This window comes from Hippocampus guttulatus, chromosome 14 (assembly GCF_054856545.1).
Source record: "Hippocampus guttulatus isolate MCC_2025c chromosome 14, RoL_Hgut_1.0, whole genome shotgun sequence".
In the NCBI taxonomy this organism is placed as follows: domain Eukaryota; kingdom Metazoa; phylum Chordata; class Actinopteri; order Syngnathiformes; family Syngnathidae; genus Hippocampus; species Hippocampus guttulatus.
In genome coordinates this window covers 16967337-16991449 of record NC_141274.1, presented here as the reverse complement: position 1 = coordinate 16991449, position 24113 = coordinate 16967337, and the positions used below count along the sequence as shown (strand labels likewise).

Below are 24113 nucleotides of genomic sequence, written 5' to 3'. Positions count from 1 at the left end.
ATAGTGGCATACACTTTTTTTATTTGCAGCACTTATGAAAAGCCATCAGTCAATAACTTAGAACAAGAGTGGAGATGAAGCAAAAAAAAAAAACGTGCTCAGTTTTTAGTACATAAGACTTGAAACTTCCAACAGTTCAACTGGTCTTGAAGTCCAGAAGTGAGCATTTGGCAGATGTTTTCTCAAGCAGCGGTGGGCAACGTTTTTTTGTTTGGGGGGGGCGCATTTTACACAAGCACTCCCAAGGGCATTTATGAAAATACCCGAACCATTTTACACTTACTGTAATCTGCATCTGTGGCAGCCTATTAGAGGTTTGTAATTCTGTGTTTGAATCTGGCCATCCTGTGTGGCGTTATTTGTCAATGTACGAAAGACTTCCTCACACATTTTTATTCAACAAACTAAATGAAGCTCCTCCCCTCATTCCAACATAATTCCTTGGGACGAAAATGGCACTGAGGCAATAGGTTGATATCAGACATGGCTTTGGCTTGATGACAAGTGACAAAAACATTTCCTGGCCCAACCACACCTAAAATCTGCACAGAGAACATTGGGGGGGGGGGGGGGGCTGCATGTTTGTGCAGGTTGCCCACCCCTGCTGTTTAACAGAAGAGGAATGAAAGCCAAGTCAGTGTACACAGTTGCACCTTAAAAACCAGATGGCACGTAAAAAACATTAACAGCCTCGCATTTTGATCCAGTCCTTTTTTTCCTTCTAAGCTCACGATGGTTGAAATTTTAACACCTAACGGGGAAAAAAATTGAGGTGATCCATTAAGTAAAGACACCAGTTTTATTGCACGGCTTCTGCAGACAGTGCATTTTTGTGGAGGGGGTTCAAATTTGAAGGAAGGTGCCCTCTGTCCCAACACGGGAACGTTAATGTTCCTCCTTGTCTGCTTCCTCAAGTATCTCCAGTCTCCGCGGACCATAGAGTAGAACGTAGGCAATGTGCCAGTCACCGCCGCCTGACAGCCGCAGGATGTCCTCCGGTGACACCACGCTCACTTTGTCGTCGTCGAATTTCACCCACTCATCTGCAGAGAAACAAAGGGAAAGCATGGATGATTAGATGCAACCTCACAAGGCAACAAAATGCAAATAGAATACCAGGGTTACAAGAGTTAGAGATTTTTTTCATGAGAGACACTTCTTTTGTTTTATAAATTCAGTTTGTTTTAATTTTTTATGGCATATTACAAGAATGCGGGGGAAAAAATAGGCACTATGGTTTGTGCAAAAAGGCAGCTACAATTCTTTAACGACTGCTACTGTTTTTGGACAGCAATACAAAAATACATTGAAAGTCTGTCAGTCAATCGACGCAACTGAGACTTCCTGTGGTTTCAACATCTATTTGATGACAGACCTCCACAAAACTAATTTTTTAGCTGTTCTGTCGGCCAGAATTTTCTGTCTATGCTGTTCCATTTCATATTCTGTTTGGCCACGTCTTTGAATGTGAGCAGAGGTCTGTCTTACTCATTCACAGAGCTGAAAGTCCAGCAGTTGCCGTGGCACCCCCCCGCCCCTTCCTTTTTTTTAAAAAAAAATTCGTTAATTAAAACTTTTTTCCAATTTTTGTTCCAGTGATGTCATTAATTTTGTTTGGCATATGAATGTGGCAACACTACCTTCTTTCCTCTTGACCCAGCCCACATAGTGCCCCGACGAGCTGGAGCGGCCTTGATGCGTCAGCACCGCCTGCAGGTCATAGTAGCCACTGTTGTTGGAACCCACATCTGGAAAAGAGACATTCAAGATATTACATTGACAGGAATATTCATTATGTTTGTCACAAGTTTTCATCAAGATATAATGGTATATAAAAATATACGGGCGGCACTATTGATCAAGTGGTTAACACGTCGGCCTCACGGTGAAGAGGTGCAGGGTTCAATTCCGGGTCCGGCTCTTGTGTGGAGTTTGCATGTTCACCTGGTGCCTGCATGAGTGTTCTCCAGGTTCTCTGGTTGCTTCCCATATTCCAAATATATGCATGGCATGCTGATTGAACACTCTAAATCAGGGGTGCCCAAACATTTTTCACCAAAGATTTACTTTTCGATCAACCAACCTCCCGTGATCGACCCGTTACCGCGCACACATGCACGCATGTACACACGCATGCCGTGATGAGCAATAGTCTGACGCTGAGGCACACGACGCACTTTTGCAGCCTGTTAACGATGGTAGCTCACACGTACAATTTTAAAATGCTTCTCTCTGCCCTCCAGATTCCCATTCTTTGTCCGTCCCCTCTGTGAATTGTACAAAACAAACTGAATGAGAATAGTGATAACGATCAAAGATATAGTGCAACAACTCTGATCACAAGCTGCAACTGCAGACTGCTGCGCGCTAACAACTGCTAACGCATTACACGTTAAAGAAGACGCGGCTTTATTTTATTTTTAAAATGCTTTTTGTGAAGGTGAGACTGATAGAATGATTAGGGTGCAGTGTGCATTAACACAAAAAATATATTACTAACATGCAGAGACACAAATGTTTTGGTTTTTTTCCCTCTCCACCTCGGATCGACTTGGGACCAATACGCGATCGACGTAATGGGCACCCCTGCTCTAAATTGTCCCTAGGTGTGATTGTGAGCGCGGATGGTTTTTCGTCTCCGAGTGCCCTGCGATTGGCTGGCAACCAGTTCAGGGTGTCCCCCGCCTACTGCCCAAAGAAAACTGGGATAGGCTCCAGCACCCCCCACGACCCTTGTGAGGATAAAGCGGATCAGAAAATGGATGGATAAAATTATACAAGTATATTAAAATGACAAAAGAACCTCAAACAACATCTTAGACCTGCAGGCCTTGTTGGCCTCAGTTCAGGTCATTCATGACTCTAACATAAGAAAGACAATGGCTAAAAATGGCCTACATAGGAGAGTTGCCAAGCGAGACCCCCAGCTGTCAGCAAAGAATACAAAGGCTCGTCTCACATTTGCCCACAAACATCTTAATGATCCTCAAGACTTTCGGATAAACATTCTGTGGATTGAGGAGTCAAAAATGTAGCTTTTCTGACAGTGTGTGGCCCATTACATCTGGCGTAAAAATGGCAGCAGCATTTGATAAAAAGAACAAATTATGCCAACAGTGAAGCATGGTGGTGGCAGCGTGTTGGTTTGGGGCTACTTCGCTACCTCAGGACCAGGACAAATTGCTGTGATTGATGGAACAATGAGAAGGGCTGAACGTCCAGCCATCAGTTGGTGCCCTCACACTCAAGTGCTCTTGGATCAGACAGCAAAACAAAGATCCACAACACAACAGCAAGTTCACCTCAGAATGGATTTAAAAAAAAAAGGGGGGGGGGGTGGAGTGGCCAAATCAAAGTCCAGATTTCAATCCAATTGAGATGCCGAGTTGTGGTCATGTTAGATTCTGCAAAGAAGAGTGCGACAAAATTCCTCCAGACCAATGTGAAAGACTCATCGTCAATTATCGCAAACGCTTGATTTCAGTTATTGCTGCCAAGGGTGGCACAACCCGTTATTATCTTTTCACAGAGAGACAGGTAGGGTGAGATATTTTTTGTGTTTAAATGAATTGAACTGTCATTTTGCATTTCCTTGGGTGTCCTGTGAGTGATATTAAAATTGGTTTGGTCTTGTCCATGGTCTCGTATAAGTCGCGCAGAGCTGAGGACACAAGCGGGAGGCCAAAATCATCTCGTCTTTTGTGAAGAATCAATTTGGGGCAATAAAATGGAGGGCACGACATGGCGGAAAACGGTAATTGGCCATCCAGTGCAAGTGCCCTTTTTTTGTGTTTAAATGAATTGAACTGTCATTTTGCATTTCCTTGGGTGTCCTGTGAGTGATATTAAAATGGGTTTGATGATTTGAAACCTGGGTGTGTGATTGATGTGCACAAAAAAAGAATAATGATGATGGGGGCGGGAATACTTTTTCACGGCAGTGTATGTACTCTATAAAACACTTAACTTTGACACAGAATTGTATTACTAATAATAAATAAATAAAAACAGTGTTTCCATACATCAGGCTAAAGCATATATTTTGCCATCCATTATTGGAACTGCTTTATCCTCACAAGGGTCGCGGGCGTGCTGGGGCCTATCCCAGCTGTCGGGGTGCACCGTGAACTGGTTCCCAGGCAAACACGGTGGATGCGATGCCAATTTGGAGAGAAAGATGATCAGTGATGTTTCGTACTCACCATGAGGAAAGGAGAAGGGCTCATATTTCACCTCCTTGACCGAGACTTCTTTCTTGGTCTCCTGTTTGGCCTACAACAATGTGATATTAAATCACATATGATCAAATGTCGATCCGTACATCAAGCGGGCTGTCGCGACTTCACCTTCTGCTGTTGCTTCTCCAGCTTCTTGTCCTCCACTTCCTTGAACTTTGACCTGGTAGCAAGCATGCTTTCCTGCACCTCGGCCGTGCAAAGCTCGTACACGTCAAGCATCAGGGGAAACTTCACGTCCTGAAAGCAGCAAACGCAGTGTCAGAAAAAACGGACGCACGGTTAAAGAGACGGCCGTGCGTGGTCATGAGCCACCTTCAGCACTTTGGCGTTCACAGATTCTTTCTCCTTGTAGTAGAAACGAACCATCTGTATCGTCAGGTAGGCGGGGAGGCGACTCAACTTTGACTGAGGACAGGGACAAGAAGACAAGGACAGAGTAAGGCAGATTTTTTTTTAAACCCCATTTCCAAAATAAAGTTGAGAAAACCTGACCAAGACAAGCTAACTTTGTCCTGAATTTTTGATTTTTTTTGTTTTGATGCACACTGCATAAAATACAAACGTCATTTGTCTCTTTATTGGCAATTTGACTTTCTCCAATTAAAAAAATAATTTGAAAGAATTTAAAGCCGGCACTAAAATGTGTCTTCCTTCCCGAGCCAGCAAAAATGAACAGGGTCAGCAAAAACGGCACCAAAAAAGTGTAACTTGTCAAAAGAGTTCAGTTTTTTACATGCAACAAACACATAGGAAACAAGGAAAATATTTCCATGATAGCAGGATTGACAACAGGTAAAAAGGAAGAATATGAAAAGGAGGACAAGAAGAGAAAGGAAGAGGGAAAACAACTGGACGAAGAAGATTGATATGGAGAAGAAAAAAAGCAAAGTGGGAGAGAAGCGAAAACGAGTGCAAGAAGAGCCAAAGGACGAAGAAGATGAGAAGGAAGAAAAAAACAGTAGGGTGAAGCTGAAGAAGAAAAGGACGAGATAGAGAGGCGTTGCAATAATGGGAGGAGGGGAAGAAAAAAGTGGCATAAGAAAGAAGAAGAGGCAGACGCAGAACGGAAGAAGGCAGAAGAGGAGCAGAAAGAATTGGCGGAAATAGAGGGAGGAGCTAGAGTCCATCCATGTCCACGTTGTCCTTGGAGTGGCCCCATTGTCGGTTGCTTACAGATTTGACGTAGAGAGCATTTCTTTCCAAGCTGGTTGACATTTTGGTGATTTCTTCCTGAAGTCTCTGCAGACATAAGCAACGGCGGTTAGGTAACATTGGAAAGCGCCCGAGCCATGCAGCCATACAAAAGGTCAACGCTGAACAGCACACTTCTCTCCACCAATCCAATCACTCCAGCGTCAAATGTTTACGTGGCTCATTTTCATTTTGCCCAAATGGCCGCATTACTGTCAGAATTACACCCGGACAAGTTTAAACAAAAGAACTCGACTCAGGGAAGATTGTTGGTGCAGCCGACGAGAGTCCGATTTCCCAGAGCGAACGACTGCAGTTGATCACTCACTCAAAGTTCCTCGTGCTCCTCGTCGGTCTTTTATTGTTTACATATGCAAAATACAAGAAAAACACCGCCTCCCGATATTTGCATACCACACCCCCAGTTGCTGATTCGATTACTTTTGTCAAGCTTTGAACCACAGATCCACTGAAAGATGTCTGGTCTGCCACGAATAAGCAAGTCGCAGACTTCGCAGATGGCAAATGTTCGCCTGGGCCGCGACACTTATTACCAGTTCCCAAACCGTCTTTTGATGCTCTAAAACACTTTGCTCATAAACTGTTTCCTACCAAGTTGTAAGGCGACTCCCTGTGGACTTCAAAGAGCGCTCGGGCCCGACACCCTTGCGCACAGACATTTGGGGGCGCTAAATACACAACCCGTCTAGACAGGCCCAAATTAAATGAAACTTTAAACATGATATCATTCTGTTCGTAGATTCCTCTCACATTTACCCACAATTCCCCATTTGCCATGTGGAAAAGTGAAGAGACGACGCGGTGGTACGTCATGTACGTACCAGCCTCAGTCCCGTAGCCAGATACTTGACTTCCTGGTTGATGAAGCAGCTGAGTTGGAGCTGACTTTCTTTGCCCTTGATTGGCTCCTCCTCCTCTGACTCTGTGCATTTCATGCTGAACAAGACTTAAGGGGGAAAAGAAATCCTAAATCGGACTGGACGGTATTATGAGTTCAAAAGTTAATAAAGGATACGTCGTTTCAAACTCGACACCAAAATACTGGTCAATAAAGTTCTTCTTTGAGGAGGCGGAGGCGGCTCCTCTCTCAGCGTCAGTCTAAGATGAAATGGATTGTTAATCCCGTTCCGTTTCAACAATGCTTTGCGTGTGTGCGCATTCCACCTCCATGGGAGTCTCTGGCTCTAGTGGCTCCAGCTTCTGCTGAAGAACTCTCATCATCTGTAGCCAGCATTCGTTAGCGTCCTGAAGAGTACAAAGAAGGGAATTAACAAGAGTGAGATGTGTCGTTGCTGTTTGGGTCAGTGCGTTTTCCCAACCTGCTGGAGGTATAGTCCCTGCTCTCCCTTCTCAGCAAACTGTGGGAAGGCCATGTGGAGGAACTGCAGAAGGATGATGGGAGGCAGGCTGGACGAGGTCTTGTCCATGGTCTCGTATAAGTCGCGCAGAGCTGAGGACACAAGCGGGAGGCCAAAATCATCTCATCTTTTGTGAAGAATCAATTTGGGGCAACAAAATGGAGGGCACGACATGGCGGAAAACGGTAATTGGCCATTCAGTGCAATTGCAGCTTAACATGAAGTGCCCTACATCGATACCGGGTGTTGGTTTTGGGCCAATGCCAGCCTTAATTTAAGGTATCGGGTACTCATGGAGGCGACCAAGAACCAGCCACCGATACTTGAGCCAAAAATAGTCCGACACGATATATATAGAGGGACTATTGCAGTGACATCTCTGAAAGAGTGGTATGAAATACTGCCAATTAAAACAAATGTAAGTTGACTTTTCTTGAACATTCTAAATTCGTTTTTTTTAAAAAGCTGTAATCTAACTTTTCAGCTGTGTAGTCATTTTTAAAAGATATCTTTAAAAAAACAAATATGAATATTATTGTCCATTTATTTATTCATTTGTTAATAAGATATCCTTTATTTGTCCCGCAATGGGGAAATTACAGTTATAATGACTAGTGACTAGCTATTTTGAGTCAAATGTTTCCCAAATCGCAAAAAACAAATCTTTGTTTCCTGGGTGGATGCTGTCTTTTTCTGAATTCAGTGGTTGCTTCCAGAAACGCAGTGTTTCACACCACGTACAAAGCTCCAACTGTAGCGCATGGTGCAACAATGACAACGTTCCACTGCGCAGCCGACTAGTGGTTAGCACACCTGCCTCGGAGCAGTCTGGGTATCTGGGTTCAAATCTCCACATGCTTAGCACTTGCTTGTGTGGGCTTTCTTCAGAGTACTCCAGTTTCCAAAAAATGTGCACGTTCGGTTCATTCAAAAACTCGAAATTGTCCACATGTGGGTTGCTTGTTTGTCACGCTCTGCAATTGACTGGCGACCAGTCGGCTGGGGTAGGCTACACCTTTCCCCCCCAGTGAACCCGATGAGGGCAAATGCTGCTGCACATAAATGGATGGCTGATGTGCCTGCCCCACCCCACCCACCTTCTTCTTACCTGCTGTGATGTACTGTGACGACGCATTGGGCCCCGAGGATCGCAGCGCACCAGTATACCTGCAGAGGGAGACACTTGTCGTCAAGTGAATCGCAGCCGCAAGGAGCCACGTGATCACAAACTGACTTTCGAAGTGCAGTTTTGAGCTCGGGCACAGATCGCAGACACTGCACGGTGGCATTCATGTAGCAGGTGTTGCCCAGGTTGGTCAATCCGCAGGGAACATCCATCTGAAGAGGAATCGCAAACTCACTCGGATGTCTTCATACACTCGGTATGTGCAGGTTTTCATTTGATGGCTTAATATTTATGCCGCACAAGTGCGGCATGTAACTCAGGCATTAGTACTGCGTTAGCGCAGTGAGGCATTGTGACAACAAGGCCAACTTTTGCCAAGGACCACATTTGATTTTTAAAACTGAAACTGGGCCACGTGATTTGAAGATGAGGTAAAGACAAAAAAGTTCAAAAGTATACATAAAATACAGTATGTAATTTTTTTTTTTCTTGTTAAATAATAAACCACCAGTCAATCAGCAGTTCGCAGGGATCCCAAGGCGTTCCCAGGCCTGCCAGGAGACAGAGTCTCTCCGGTGTCTCCTAGAGTGGCTGCCTTTCCAGCAGCTCCTATATTTTGTTGTTCTACTTCTTCCTTTCATAACTTTGCTGCTGTGAATCGGGAATTTCTCCATTGCGAGACTAATAAAGGTTTTCTTATCTTATCTTAGATCATTGTCGGGGCCTCCTGCGGTTGGGGCATGCCCGAAACACCTCACCGGGGAGGCCTCCTGACAAGGTGACTGAGCCACCTCATCTGGCTCCTCTAGATGTGGAGGAGCAGCGGCTTGCCCTATTTTTAAACATTTTTATTACAATTATCTTAAATTAGAATGTATTAATCCACAATTTAATCAAATATGAAAAAAATATGTAATGTAAAATAATGAACTAACCAACTAATCACTTTTACTTTGCATTTTATTATTTACAATTTTACAATTAAATAACATTGAATTCAAAATAAAAGCATTATTTCTAAATATATTATTTTAGGGAAGAAATTTGCTAAAGTAATGCAACAAACAGGAGTTTAACGAATAATTCTTGCTCATTTAAAATTGTATTTATAAATGATGTAATTAGAATTTACTCACCTATTATTCCATAAAATACTATAACGTTGAATTACATGTAAAACTGTTGTATTTATCACATGATTAACAAAAACTCAATTGAATGAGATGAATCCAACATAAGACAGACAAAATTAATAAAAACATTAACTTTTTTTTTTTTATATATAAGAAAATGGCTAAATTCCCAACAATTTAAGGACTGCTGATAATGTAAATGCTTGGTGGGCCAAATTTAAGTGGCATACGTTGCCCGCCCTGCTCTACCGTTCAGTATACTCACGGCTGAGGCCAGCTGCTCATCAGTCATGTCTTCCACAAACATGGGCCTGACAGCAGGCTCTTCGGGCAGAGCTTCCGCTGAACCCATCATCAACAGAGTCATTCCCTAAACACACGTTGCATTGAAATGTATCCTTGTCTCGCACTCAGCTCCTCAAATTCTCATTTTAAGCGCTGGAACACTCACATTTTTCAAATTGATGTTCCCCCACTCGTCATCCTGAAATGGAGCACAAGCGTGGATACATACTTAGATGGACAACCACAATGAATTCACCACAGACTTAAGTACAAGTGGATGAAGCAACCCTGTCCCCGAGCTTGCGCAATCTGACACTTGACCAGAATCGGCTCGGAAATTGGCACAAAAACTCTGGAGTTGGAACTAGCACGTCAATCAAAAGATTAATGACCGTATTTTCCGGACTATAAGTCGCTCCTGAGTATAAGTCGCACCAGCCAAAAAATGCATAATAAAGAAGGAAAAAAAATGTAAGTCGCACTGGAGTACAAGTCTCATTTTGGGGGAAATGTATTTGATAAAATCCAACCCCAAGAACAGACATGTCAATTTGAAAGGCAAATAAAAATAGAGAACAACAGGCTGAATAAGGGTATGATGACACATAAACAACAAACTGAGAAACGTGCCTGGTAATGTCACGTAAAATATTAAGAGTTATTCATATAACAAGAGCATAAAGAACATGCTCACAATTTCGCCAAATCATCAGTGTCACTCCAAATCACGATATCCAAGCAAATCTTCATCCTATGTGTCACTTTTAAGGAATCCCGCAGGTAAAAGATGTGGCGCTTCCTCTTCTACGTCAGTACTGCCAATGTGGAAAGTATCAATACAGGCCTGGAGCGCCCTCTTGCGGGTTAATGGGAAAATAACATGTGAAATGACTATACTGTAATGTGTTAATCATTTCACACATAAATTGCTCCAGAGTATAAATCACACCCTTGGCCAAATTATGAGAAAAAAAACTGCGATTTATAAGCCATAAAATACGGTATGCACATGTTTCTTCATCTTCTTGCTCTTTCCAAAAGCTGAAGCAGCCTCAACAAGTCTTCCAAGAACAAGAAGCACAACATACAAAGCACTAAGGCTGGATTGACACTGACTAGTTAAAGTTCCAATTGTGATCTGAAATCAGTGCTAGCCTTGTCATTCTATAAACAAAAACCAATGCGCTTTACCTTGAGCGTGCCTCCCTTCACCATCACCTTCTGTCGGTCCGGCTGCACTCCTGTCAGAGCAAAAAGCTGAGCCTTGAACACCATGGGTGGCTCCTCGGTGTTCAGCTCCACAGCGTCAAACTTCTCTTTGCCCCATTTCACATTGACTGTGTGAGAAAGGTAAAAGGGTCTCACATGAATGATGATGGAACTCAAAATATGCAGTCGTAGTCCTCCGGCGGCGTATGAAACAGCGGGAAATAAAGTTAGGAATAGCTCGCCCCTGTCTGTGAAGGCAGTCGGTGAGTAGCTGGTGACATGCTCTGGAAGTGTGTGACAGGTATTAGTTAGAATTGGGGGGCGGGGGGGAAGACATCTGAAAACAGAGCCCTTTTCTGATTGCCACCTTGACTCTTGAAAGTACACGACCATTGCCTAGAATATAGTCCCCCCCTCAAAACAAACATTTTGGGAGGAAAAAAAGCAGTATTTTCGAGAAGAAAAAAAATTATCGCAACATTTGCCCCCTCAACAAAGATTGAAAGTACACGTTTCCTGCAACGTTTTACCCTATGCACCCCTGTTCCTACAAAATATGCCTTCATTACATCAAAATTCATTTTTCCCCCCTCAAAATAGTTTTCTTGAAAATATGCCACTTTTTTACTCCCAAAACAGGACACTTTTTTCCTCAATAACACACCACCTTATTTTCTCTCTTTTCTCCACAAAAATACTTAGGTGTTTTCATGACTTAATGTCATTGTTCACATGAAGTACTAGCATGCATATTTTTGTCCATGTGCAAGCGTGTTATTTAACCTCGCTAATAGCATTGAGAAGACTGAATATTTGTGATTAAGTTTACTGACGTCTCATGTTTATGCACCATGGGTTCATGCTTCAATTCCTGCAAGATGCACGGTGTTGATACTTTATGATCCTCTATGTGTTTGCTTCAATCCCTGCAAGATGCATGGTGATGGATGATAGTTTATGATCCTCTGTTTTTGCTTCAATACTTGCAAGATGCATGGTGTTGATACTTTGATCCGCGATGATTTAAGTGCTTTGTCGCCATCTACACTTGATTACAATTTTTACAAACGCTGACAATTATGCACAAAAAATCTGTGTTATCAGCAGCTTTGTACGCTCCAAAAGACAACATTCAATGCCACAGTGATGATCATATTTACACAGAGGCTTAACATAGGGGCCTTATATGAAAACATGTCACTCGTATTCATTAACTGAACAAATTTAAATGTATGTGCATGTGAGAAAAAAAAACTGCCAGTGTCAAAAGTTAGTCTCCGTGAAAGATGGAGCACACCGCGGTAGCGCTCCCCTGGTGAATGCCCCAGCAGGAAAAAAAGTGAGCAAGAGTCAGTACTGTACCTGTCTGGGAGGGCGGCAGGAGGGGCTAGCTGTTGACATGTTAAGCTAGTGTGTGACAGGTAGTGCTAGTAATGGTGTTGCTTAATTTGAAACCTAAACGATCAATTCGCTCCATTTATTAAATCAATACACCTTGCAATTGTTAGTGTTTTAACCCAAAATGATGAGCTCGACATGTGAACTCATGGCCCGGCTGGCTTTGTTAGCATCGCTACTCGGACTTGTGTACAGCCCAGTTTGAGTCAGTAACGTTTCAATGCATGCCTTTTAAGATCTCACGAAACAGCACATCAAGAATCATTGTTTCTCACGAATATGCTAAAAGTGGTGATAAATTGACACCTGCTTAGCCCAACCAGCTGAGTTAGCAAGAACAAGCTCGTTTCCCTAAGTAGCCAGCACGAGAGCTCGACACTTACCATCAAACATCACACAAGTATGTGCTTATTATTAGTTACACGCATCGTTTACCGTCGTGCCTTTTGAGTATTAGCTCAACGTTACCGCCCCAAAGTGTAGAAGACAATCTATAGCCGTTAGCACGCTCACTACACATGAAGCTAGCCGAGCTAACGTGCTAAATTAAATGAAGTGCTAAAGCCCGAGGACTTGTTTCACGTTTTTTGGTTTTATTTCACAATCCGTGCTCACAACAAGTACGTACCTGAAAACACCGGCATACTTGCCAACCTGCAAAGTCCCAAATTGTTGTTTTCGTCCTGTTTTCAGTACGCCGGGATGCCAATGAGTTGACTTGGCTTCTAGTTGAGCGCAGTCTGAACTTCATTCAAGTAGAATGACGCTGCAACATGGGAAATTATCGATGAGCTCTGGCTTCCACTTGCCATGCCGGGGGACGCACTCAACATGTAAAAATACTTAGAACAATTTTGAATTACAAACTAAAGTCAACTCATGCGACAAGAATGTTTTCAAAAACTATGCCGTTACTGGAAAAAAAACGTATTTTTTTAAACTCCAAAATGTAGTAATTATCGACATGTTCGCAATGTTTCCCTGAAAACAGAACAAAACATGCTACCGGTAATTCTTAAATTATTCAAACAATGCAAACATACAGTATATTTAAAAACCACAACGCACCGCCTTTTTCCTGACTTAGGCCATCTCGTCAAATACGCAATTTTGTTCTTGAAAAAACGTTACTTTACCTCAATTCATCTTGACATGTTCTCGAAAATACATGTTTCTTCTAAAACGTAAGCCAGCTTTCTCCTTGAAATTACTTAAAAATCAAGCAACTCGGGCCCCCCGTCCATAACCTTTTGTCTCAAACATACACCACTGTAGTTTCAACAAAACATGCCATTTAAAAGCTACTTTTTTCTTGAAATTGCAGCCTTTTCAAGAAAACACAGCTTACTTTGAAAGTGCACTACCCCGTGAAAATATACACTAGCCCTTTCTTCGACAATTGCCAAACACAAGTTTACCCCCTCAAAATGCGCTACTTTTTCTTTAATATACACCAACTAAAAAAAAAGCCACTATTGCCATTTCTTTCTCAAAAAGTTTAATTTTGGGGGTAAAATATAATCTACCATTAGAATGATCTCCGCTCCCTCAAAAATGCAAATATTTCAAAAAAATAAATCAAAAGTTGCAGTGAATGATGCATTATGTCGAGGCCAGATATAACTGTAGATAGGAAAACAGAGTCCTACAGGGCCTCTTCATTAGGATGTCTGTTTTTTTTTAAGTATGCTGTACACACAAGAAAAGCAAATTATAAGCCTCATCGCCATTGAAAATAGTCTCCAGTGAATGATAAAGATATGTTTATTGACATATCCATCAGTGCGGACTCCAATGCAAATAAACCATGCAACTTATTATCCAAGACCAGAGTATATCAGAGTTCCAGTGCTTTTTTCTTCTTTCAACTGAATGGGGGGGGGGGGGGGGGGTAAAAATATAGAAAAAAAGATTGCAGAGGTAATTCCTTAATGCACATGTCTCTCATTATTTACATTGCAGATGGTGGTGGATTAACAGGATGTGGACCACTTTGCTTTTGTTTAAGTACATGATCCCGAAATTTGTCAAATGAGTTGATTATGGGGCGCTTTTTTGTAATTCTTTTTTACATGCCAACTTCATTGCAACACATTCAAAAACAGGTGATGTAATATATACACTTTATATCAGCGGTGGGGAACCCTTTCAATAAATTTATGACATTCAAACAAATGTTTATTAATATTATATATTACAAGCATTTGTTTGTTAAAATGTTTTGTGGCCGGATCAAATGTGTGTTCCCCACCCCTCTACATACTCAAACAAAAAAAAGTTGCAATAAAACCACATATGGCAATTTAATTTAGTAAAAAAAAAAATTTAAAATTAAAAAATTGAAAGATGGAAGCATTTGTCTGGTTTTGGAAGGAGGAGGAAGAAAAAAAAAAGATATGGCAGTAAAATCAATATTCAACGGTTATTAAGGCACTAGGTGGGCCAAATGCTACACCTGTTTAGTCTTCTTTAAATAATGTACAATTCAAACAGTGCAGTTTTACATTTGTTAACTTAATGTTTTTCCTTTTTGAACCATTTATCTAGGAATCAATCAATGTAAGGCAATACATTATAAAAAAAATACAAGCAAGAAAAATATATATATCACAAGAGACATTGTACCAAATAAACAGAAAAAAAAACCCAAAAAAATGATGGAAGTTTGAGGGACTCCTATACACCATTACAATGGAAGTTTCCTCATGGCTTGGAGCAATAAAAATAATTAGAATAATAATAAAATAATGCATAGATTTAAAATGATCTTACTCAATACATCTAATACTCGTGTCCCAATACTCATTTCCAAACCTGATAAACTGACTTGGAGAGTAATAAGAATTCAAAAAAGGGGGGGAAAAAGGCCAGATAGGATTAGATGAAGGCATCAGTCATATTTATCCAACGGAAACAGAAGTCTGCTTGCATTTAAGGATCTTGTCAGGCAATTTTTTTTCCTTCTATTTTTCCAGCCCTGAAGATACAAGCCCTCATGGCACATCTGAAACACCTGGATGACAGTACCTGAAAACTCAACACTGCCCCGGCAAAACCCCCTAAAAAGAAATCTCCATGAGTCACCTCCCGCTTTTGGGCCGAGGACGCCTTTGTCTTGTAGCAACATGGTGATGACGAGCTGCAGAGTAGATAGGGCGGCGGGTCCATAACGTCTTGTTTAATAATATCACCATCAACATTTTGTCCATGTTTGAGGATGAACAAGGAGGGGAAAGTACAGAATAGTCCAGGGAAAAACAAGTCCGACGGTTGAGACGGTTAGCTGCAAAGAAAGAGCAGAGACAGGTGTCCAGTAAAGGAGACAAAAAAAAAACAACAACCCTTGAACGTGGTTAGTAGCCTATACAAGAGCAACACCCTTCAACAGCTTTTCTGTCTCACTGTAATAGGCGAATTTAAAAACCAAAAAACAAAACATTTTATGTGCACCAGTTAGTCTCACTTAACACGCAGCTGATTTTACACCAAATTACTCAAGTGACCCAATCCCTCTTTTTTTGCTCTCAAGTGGCACAATTCAGATGTTTGCCACGGCAGTGTAAAGAGACGACACGTGGAATCTGATATTGCCAGGTTGGCTTCTTCCAAATGTGAATATAAATAGGCCTTTACAAGATGAATTTCTTGTTCCACAAATAAAACGGACGTGATAGTTTTTCCGCACTTGCTAAATCGTCATTTACATGCATGTTCGTTGACATACGTCAGCAACATTCAGTCGCCGCTTCGTTTCCTCTAAAATCAATGAACTGGTATGAATGTCGCATTTGTGTGATGTCGCTAAAGTCCCTCTAAGTCCGTTTCCCGTTTGCTTGCATGCCTTATTTCAACAATGCAAATACAGTCAAACCTCGGTTTTCGAACGTCTCTGTTCTCAACCACATCGGTTTTCGACAAAAATTTCAAAAATTTGCCTCTGATGACGACCGAAAATCGGTTATCAAACAAACTGATCGCACTTGAATGCGCCACTTGACTCCTCTCGCCTTCCTTAGCACGAGGAAGTGACGCTTCCTCGTGTAGTGTCCAATTACTGAGCAGACATGTTCAATAAAGATTTTATTATTATTTTTTTTTTAAAGAGTGTGGTTTCGGTTTTCGAACAGCCTTCTGGAACGGTTTATGGTCGAAAACCGAGGTATGACTGTATAAAAATCAGCGCAAATTGAAGCAGCGACTCCTAACTGTCCATAGTCATCAATGTGAATTATTGTTGTTATGCGCCCTTTGATTGGCTGGCGGATAGTTCCGGGTGCATTCGGGATAAATTCCAGCTGACTCCCGAAAGAAAAAAAAATGTTACAGGCATTAAATCAGAATCGGACACTTGGACCTCCAGTGTAAATTCAGCCTTGGTGTCAAGAGCAGAAGAATCCCAGTTGTGAGCCCAAGGCCGCAACCAACCGACCAACAAAGCGAACACCAAATGTCTGTTAATAATAATAATAAATAGACTAAAAAAACACACACACACACACACACATCCGCACTTTCGCGAAGCATCTCCTGTCAACAAGTGCTGGATGTTGCGTCTGCCGCATGGAGGTTGGACTGCGCTCGGCTACAACACAGGAGGAGACAGACAGCAAGCAGATCACGTGACTTGACTCCAGCACTTCATCGCAGCCCAACGCAAAGAGGAAAAGACACGGCGGTTGCACACACTCGCTTCGTCACACATTCAATGCGTAGGTAAGAACAAACAGCAGCAGATTTGAAAAGGATAACCCATTCAAATAACCCCCAAAACAAAAAGTAATAAAAGGCTAAAAAGGTACACTAGAAATCTGTATTTTTACAAGTTGTGACATTGACAAAATGTGCAACCTACACACCAGTGAATACCGTGATTCGTCAAATTATGGCCAAAATAAATGCCACCGCCTTAAACAGACAACGTGAAAAAAAACAAAAAAACAACTCGGGTGCCAGCAAGGAGCTGTAATAACCTTTACGATGATCAATACCAAGTGTTGCGGTACCACAGTATTTCCGTAAAGCTGAGGTCAATGGTGGAATTTAACGAGAGCGTGCAAAAAAATTTAACCCAAAAAGGATTATTTGTGGGTGGAAAATGATAACATCCAATATTGTTCATTATCATTACGAAAATGCCACAGGCACCACCATGTGTGGCAGGAGCTATCATAGTATGTGTGGCATCTGGAAAGTTGACGTATAAGCTGGAATATAAAGAGAAAATACAGCGTCCCTTAACAGACACTACAGTTGAGGAAATAAATGTACATGGTCACTATGGTTACTGAAATAATAAACATTTGTGGCAGGTTTGAAAGAATTTACCAAAATGTGGTTACTAAAAAGTGATATTTTGAAGTTTTTTTACAGCACTTTTTTTTTTACTAACTTGCTCATACAAACTATGAAGAAATAAAGACAGTTTATTTCATTTGGGAGCTCGCTGGAGGACACGAACATGTTCGGGATTCAGAGGACTAATCGAAACAAAACTGCTCAACCGTTACCTCAGTTTTGTCGAACTGCTTTTAGGGTTTTTGCGGAAGGACTGGTTGGGTCCAGGCCGAGTGGACATGGAGCGAGGCGAAGCTCTGGAAAACGTGGTCGGTGGAGTTTTAGGGATTTTCTTCACAAGATGGCCGATCCACTTCTTCTGCTCATCTTGGGTCAGCGCCAACAAGAGCATGTCCCGGGCTGAGGTCACGTCGTAGTTTACTGCAAAACCCAAAAAGAGTTGCGTTTACCCTGGAACCAACCATGAAATGTTTGCGGTACACCCGCGACTTTACCTTTGCAAGGAGCGATGACATCCTCCTTCTTGTCCAGGTGGTCCTTGTGGCACTTGACGTGACATCGACGGCACTCGAGCGCCGGCGGCGGCTTGAAGACGTGCCACAGCGGCTTGGAACACGCCTCGCAGTTGGAGGGGAAGTGGTACAGGGTGGGGATGAACTCATGGCCTTTGTGTGGCAGGCAGTTCCTGTCACCCTGAGGGACCGTCTCCATGTCGGCCTCTTTCCGGCACTCGCCCTCGTTGGCGTACAGAATCTGAAAGCAGAGGTATATGAAAAATGGTTGTATAAATAATTCTTTTTTTTTCTTTATTATTTTAGGGATTGTAATTACGTCACAAAATAATCTTACGTATTTGTGAAAAGTATATACAGGTGTTCCTTAAGTCTCCAGACATTGGAAAAATAAACGTCTCTTGTCATATACCATTTTTATTTACATAATATGCTTTGTATGGATGATTTCAATTACTTTTTATTCAAATGGGTGATCTGAAATATCAAGAAATAATTGTTAGAACCATATATGTGCAGAATGTATGGAGACTTATGGGACGCCTTGTAAAAATCTATTATTTTAATGACATTTTTAGTTCAATATTTGCAAGAAATAAATTAATAACATTACTTAATGCAAGAAAATAAGTATTTTTTAACTAGCCAACATTAGGGAAAAACAAATTCAAGAACAGAGTAGATCACAAGTGGCCCGTGAGTCAGACTGTGTCCACCCCTAAAATGGGGAACCTGATTGATGATAACAACACACAATGAATATGATATTAAACTATATCAAAGTAAAAATATAATTATATCAGAAAACAATATATTTTAAAATGTTAAAACATATAAATACAATAATTCAATAAAATATAGTCTCAATTCAAATAGATTTTGCAAAATCAGGAATAAATAATCATCACCTCATTGACAAAAATAACTTCATGCAAATTGATTAAAAAAAGAAAAAAACAAAACAAAAAAAGACGGACGACGAAGGCTGGGAAAAAATAGGGGAAAAAAATTAAAGGAAAGGGCTCCTCTCACTTGGAATATTCTTGGAATCTCTTCAGTCTCGGCCCGGTACACGTCTCCTTGTGTCACTGGTCTCACGTGAAAAAGTTTGCTGCAGGGAGACAGCCAACTATCAGAACTCCAGACCACTGTTAACTTTCTACATATGTTTGGTTACTCTCAAAGTGACTCACTCGATATCTAGTACCATGGAAGGGTTGGACTGCTCCTTATCTTGCTCATCATTGTAAAACAAAATCTTCTTGCTGCTCACCACAACATACTGCAACACAACAGTGACAAGGCAATGAGACGGCCCAAGACGGGGAATGACTTCTTGGAGGTGGCGCGAGTGCAAATACCTGCTTCTTCCATCCGTATCGCTTGATATTTGTGCGGTTAGGAATAGACAACCAGCCCTCCAGTCTGGATTCTGTAAAAGGAGCGCACATGGAAGAAAGTTACACGCCAAACGTACGGATTAAGAGGCGGCGTTGAAGCGGGCCATGCAAAACTTAAGTTGGGTGGAAGAATAAAAAAAAAAGGTTAATTAAATGCCAGCTTTAGCTTTTCCCCATTTTAGGCGGTAACAAGAGAGGAGTTAAGATACCCCATGCAAGAGAAGACAATCGGCACGTTACGAAATACAGCATGTCGTAGGACAAATGCTACAGTGGCTACAGTTGTCATTAGTACACGATTTCCGTTGACTTGCTGGATTGCTCAGGCTGTGAATTGGAAACATAAATGAGCATAAGACAGGGCATGCAGATGAAAAGTCACAAACTGCAAAGGAAGAGGAAACCAACAGGACTGAGGCTGGATTTACACTGCATGGTTTAAGCTACACAAATAAGATGGTTTGCTCTAAAGGAGGGGTAGGGAACTACGGTTCCTCGAGAGCCATAAAACTATACCAAAAGAACAAATATGGTCTAACTATGGACCATTAGATGTGTGTTCCTCATTAAATAAGGAAAAAAATTGCAAACAGTGGTCACTGAAGTGGATGTTAGCCTCATTTAAATCAATGCGGGGAAAAAGAGTCAACTCAGGTCAACTAAATGCTGTGCAACATTTAACATTTTCTTATTTATGGAGTGTGGTCTACTTCCATGTCTTCACTATATTTGTGGAAGTGCTCATGTGCAATTGGGTGTTTGCACACACAGGTTGATGCACATGATTGGTTGTATGTCACTAGAAATGTACACAGAAATAGTATAAAGAAAAAAACATCGGATACCAGTGCCATTAACGGTAAGTGGGAATTGGGCAGGTGGACCTGCACTGTAAATCCATCCGAAATTGTGAGGTGTATTATATGTGGGGGAACTCTTCCAGATCAAGTAACATTTCTGTTTCAGCATGCCAATGAAAACCAAAGTGTTAAGTGCTTGAATAAAACAGTGCTTTTTATTTTTAAAATTAAATAAAAAAACAAAACAAAACAAAAAACCCTGAAGGCTCATGAGCCAGCGTGCTGGATTTGAAAATCTGGGTGATCATCACATATCGGAACCATCCAACTTACTTTAAAAGGGGAAGTCAACCGCCAATTTTTGTTGACAGTAATATGTTCCATACGCCTCCGCAAGTCTAACACGGCATTCTGGTGAATATTGCTTTTGTGGAATATCAGTTAAGCAGTCAAATCCACCCGTTTTCGTCTCTCAAGGGGCGGCCATTTTGTTGCTTCCGTTGACTGAAAATGACATCACAGTTGTTCAGGTCTCAGGTAACAACCAATCACGGCTCACCTCTTTTCTGAAGCTGAGGCATGATTGCTCGTTACCTGTGCCCTGAGCAACTGTGATGTCATTTTCAGTTGACAGCAACTGGCAAACTGGCCGCCCCCTGAGATGGACCAAAAGGGCTGGATTTTACTGCTTGACTCATATCCCACAAATGCAATATTCATCAGAACGTGGCGTTTACACCAGTGGAGATGCACAAAACAGAAAATTGTCAAGAAAATGTTGGGGTTGACTTCACCTTGAAGCCTACTCAGAAACATTTTTCTCGTCATTCAGTATTCAATTCAAAGGTTTCTAAAGAGTACTAAAAAGGAAACCAACGAAAGAGCACCACAACAGAACAGCAGCTGCAGCACGTACAGGCCAGGCAAGAGGGGGAGCTCGTCCGCTCGGTTACTCACAGAGGGAAAGGAATAGAAGTTACAAAGAGAGGAAGAGCGCGGACTAGACGTGAAGGGGAAATGGAGAGAGAGGGATTTAACCACAGGCATCATTTCAAGGAAAACTGAGACGGAATCTGTCGTCGCTCATTACACTGGTGGAAAGAACACCATACTGGAAAAGTAAACGCGTAGAGAACTTGTCATTTATTTTTATCCAATCTAAGCCCACTGCTTGATAAACAGAGATACCTTCATTTACACACAACATGACTAATAAATAGTCGAATGCAGACGAAGTTCACACGTGATTTCAGTAAATTGAGACCCAAATTCAATGAGCATCTAGAAGATAAACTATGAGGGTCATTCAATAAATAAGGTGAATTTTTCAGTATAACGACTTCAAATACAAATAGAAGCTTACTTTTTTTCAATGTAGTCTCCCAGCACTGTCACACGCGTTTCCCATCTGTGCACAAGCTTCCATATTCCCTCAGTGTGAAAATCGTTTGACTGATGCCTCAGCCAGTCGCTCACAACACTTTTGACATCATCGTCACTTTCAAACTTTGTGCCAAATACCGTGAAATGCTGAATCAAGTCAAGAAATAACAATACATTTCATTTATAAGCGCCTTTCAAGACACTCAAGGACACTTTACAACCAAAACAAGAACAATAAAACCAAGACAAAGAACAAACGCAGGGGCCATCAGTCAGAAGGAGTCATCTTGCATCATGTTAACGCAAGGCCTAACACAGCAGCCCAAACGGCGCAGACCATCAATGAGCGGGACATGGAACTACTGCCTCATCCCCCTTCCAGCCCAGAACTTGCCCCCTTCAGACTTTCACCGGTTTTGTCCCTTAAAAGCATTCATGAGAGGCACCAAGTTTGAAAGTGACGATGAAATCAAGTGTTGTGAGCGACTGGCTGAGACATCAGTCCAAAGATTTTTACTTTGAGGGAATGGAGAAGCTTGTGCACAGATGGGAAAAGTGTGTGACAGTGCTGGGAGACCACGGTGAAAGGAAAAAACAAAAACAAAAAAGGAAGCTTCAATCTGTATTAAAAGTCCTTATACCAATTGAATGACCCTTGTACAAACTTTAGCTTTTTCGTGTGGTAGACCAGCGTGCTACTTCATATTCATTTTTTAAAATTCACATTAAGGAAATTATTTTGTTCAGCATAAAACGGAACATACTATGGGCCACAAGAATTTATACAAGTATGCAAAAAACGAAAACCAATAATGTGAATAAAGTAAACCTAACCTTTGATGAATTCCTGTTTTAGTTCTAGCCGTTGTTCACCGTTTGCTCTTTCATTTATCACAGCTGATAAACTTGTGAAATGATAATGGGTTCAGAAATCCAAAGAAAAAGCAAAATATAGATTTTGCCTTGCCTTGTATAATTTTTCTTTGTTTTTTGGAATTGCTGATTGGGGTTTGGCCCTGGCCTTTGAAAGGTTTGGTCATATTCAAAGATCCACACTTCCCACAAAAACAAACAAACAAACAAACAGCAATGGAGTTTTGTACTTGGCTTCAGTGCTTCACGGTAGAGCCTTCCAACTGGCTTACCCGCACGCATACTTACCCACAATGTTGCTGTCCGTATCGTCCGTCAGCAAGCTTGTGATGCTGGAGTTGTCCATGCGCTGCTGCAGGTCGTTCAGCTTCTCGCGCAGCTGCTCGATGTCGCTCTCCTTGCTATCCAGCTGCATCTGTAGCTCGTTGCGGTACGTGCACTCCTCGGCCAGTTGCTGCGGGGGAGGAGAGTGACGGCGCACTTTAATAATATCATTTCCTGTCTCCAAGAGAATAATACAATGAAATCGTGAACTGACTGCCTGCATCTCACTCAGCTCCTTCTGATACTTGATGGCCATGTGGTTGAACTTCTCCTTCTCCTGGTTGAGCTCCAGCTGCAGCTTGCGGTTCTCCTTCTCCTTCTTACGCAGGTCGGCTGTGCTGCCCTTCTTTTTCTGGTCTAGCTTCATGTCCTTGCGGTTCATGATCTCTGCCAGCTTGTTCACCGCCTGATGGATTATGAGACAGGAAAACAGGTTGGGAATGTCCAAATAATTGTGTTAACATTACGGACAGGTACACACGCACTGACAACTTGAGCCTTTTCCCAATCCTCCTGATCAAAGGCCCAATTTCAGAAATTATACTCAGCGACCAATGTGTGTCTTGAGTGATTTTCCCCCCTCTCCCTAATCTATGTGGAAAACGGTCCAGGCCAACAATCGGGAATGTTAAACCTACTCGATATTTCTGATCGCAAATCCTTACGTGTGTTCAGTCAACGCCGAATTTGGCCGATCTGTGGTTTTGGGAGGGACATGAATCTCCGAATCACAAATAGAGGGGCAACTGGTTGCGCTGAGTGTTGGATAGAGGGTTCCACAAGTCTTTCACCACAGTTTGAATGAAACGTCATGGCTCTTGCTTCATGTGCACCCACCCTCAAAAAAAAAAAAAAAAAAAAAAAAAAAAAAAAAGATGCATGCTTACCTGCGTCTTCAGCGTACGCTCTGTGTGGAGGACCTTCTCATAGTTGGCCTTGATTGCATTTGTAATCTCCTCCTTCTGAGCGGCATACTCTGAAAGCATAGCGGACCGCACATGTATGTTTATTTGTAATTCTCAAGAGGCCAGGAGCATTGTCAATACATTGCATACATTGAGTAACAACACATCAAAGTTGAAAAAAAAAACGGCAAAATGACAGCTCTTATAGGGTCCACATTGCTCAACTTTAGTCCTCTCATTCACAATATTAACGCACTAGAAGTTGAGTTATGTTCTTATTTTGGATACTTTGTACAAAACAGTAACGAAATGACCTAAAATCACCTTATCAGTCATGAGTGATTGTGTGTCAAATGAGCTAGGCACAAAGGTGTCATTTTAAAGACCAGCTTGAAGGATTTTGTGTCATTTTTAAAAGGGATACTATGCAACTTTATTCCATTTTCAGCATTATAATGTTAGTCGTTTATCTCTAAAAGAATTTGATGACTTCATTCTATTCCATGTACAATTAACACCTTTAAAGCACATTCTTCCACTTGTTCTCGTCTGAAAATGATATCACGTGACAACCAATCACGGCTCTTGTGATGTTTGCAAACTGAGCGACAAAAAGCTAATTTAAAGGGAACAAAATCTGAAGAAATGATAGAAAATTGATG

General features: G+C 41.7%; 2 protein-coding genes across 3 annotated transcripts in view; both read right to left on the bottom strand.

The window, feature by feature from the left end:
* Positions 1–4: 4 nt before the first annotated feature.
* usp14 (ubiquitin specific peptidase 14 (tRNA-guanine transglycosylase)) lies at positions 5–12744 on the bottom strand. Its single transcript, XM_086129094.1, has 16 exons — positions 12588–12744; positions 10544–10689; positions 9519–9551; positions 9333–9437; positions 8043–8146; positions 7917–7975; positions 6770–6900; positions 6615–6695; positions 6466–6548; positions 6272–6386; positions 5412–5477; positions 4551–4643; positions 4347–4475; positions 4203–4272; positions 1641–1748; positions 5–1043 (listed from the first exon to the last, which is right to left on the bottom strand). Exons 1-16 carry the CDS (start codon positions 12601–12603, stop codon positions 886–888), a joined length of 1497 nt encoding a protein of 498 aa, XP_085985220.1. The 5' UTR covers positions 12604–12744; the 3' UTR covers positions 5–885.
* A 961-nt stretch (positions 12745–13705) lies between these two features.
* Positions 13706–24113, bottom strand: part of rock1 (Rho-associated, coiled-coil containing protein kinase 1) — a 53865-nt gene continuing 43457 nt past the window's right edge. Inside the window, exons 25-33 of one of the 2 annotated variants that reach the window (XM_086128817.1) lie at positions 23434–23522; positions 22761–22952; positions 22511–22676; positions 19128–19198; positions 18960–19048; positions 18799–18877; positions 17749–18007; positions 17467–17674; positions 13706–16541 (exon numbers count right to left, since the gene is read on the bottom strand). In XM_086128817.1, coding sequence (XP_085984943.1) covers positions 16490–16541; positions 17467–17674; positions 17749–18007; positions 18799–18877; positions 18960–19048; positions 19128–19198; positions 22511–22676; positions 22761–22952; positions 23434–23522 — 1205 coding nt within the window. In that variant the 3' untranslated portion in view covers positions 13706–16489. The remainder of the gene's footprint in view (positions 16542–17466; positions 17675–17748; positions 18008–18798; positions 18878–18959; positions 19049–19127; positions 19199–22510; positions 22677–22760; positions 22953–23433; positions 23523–24113) is intronic. The other variant, XM_086128818.1, reaches the window with a different exon arrangement.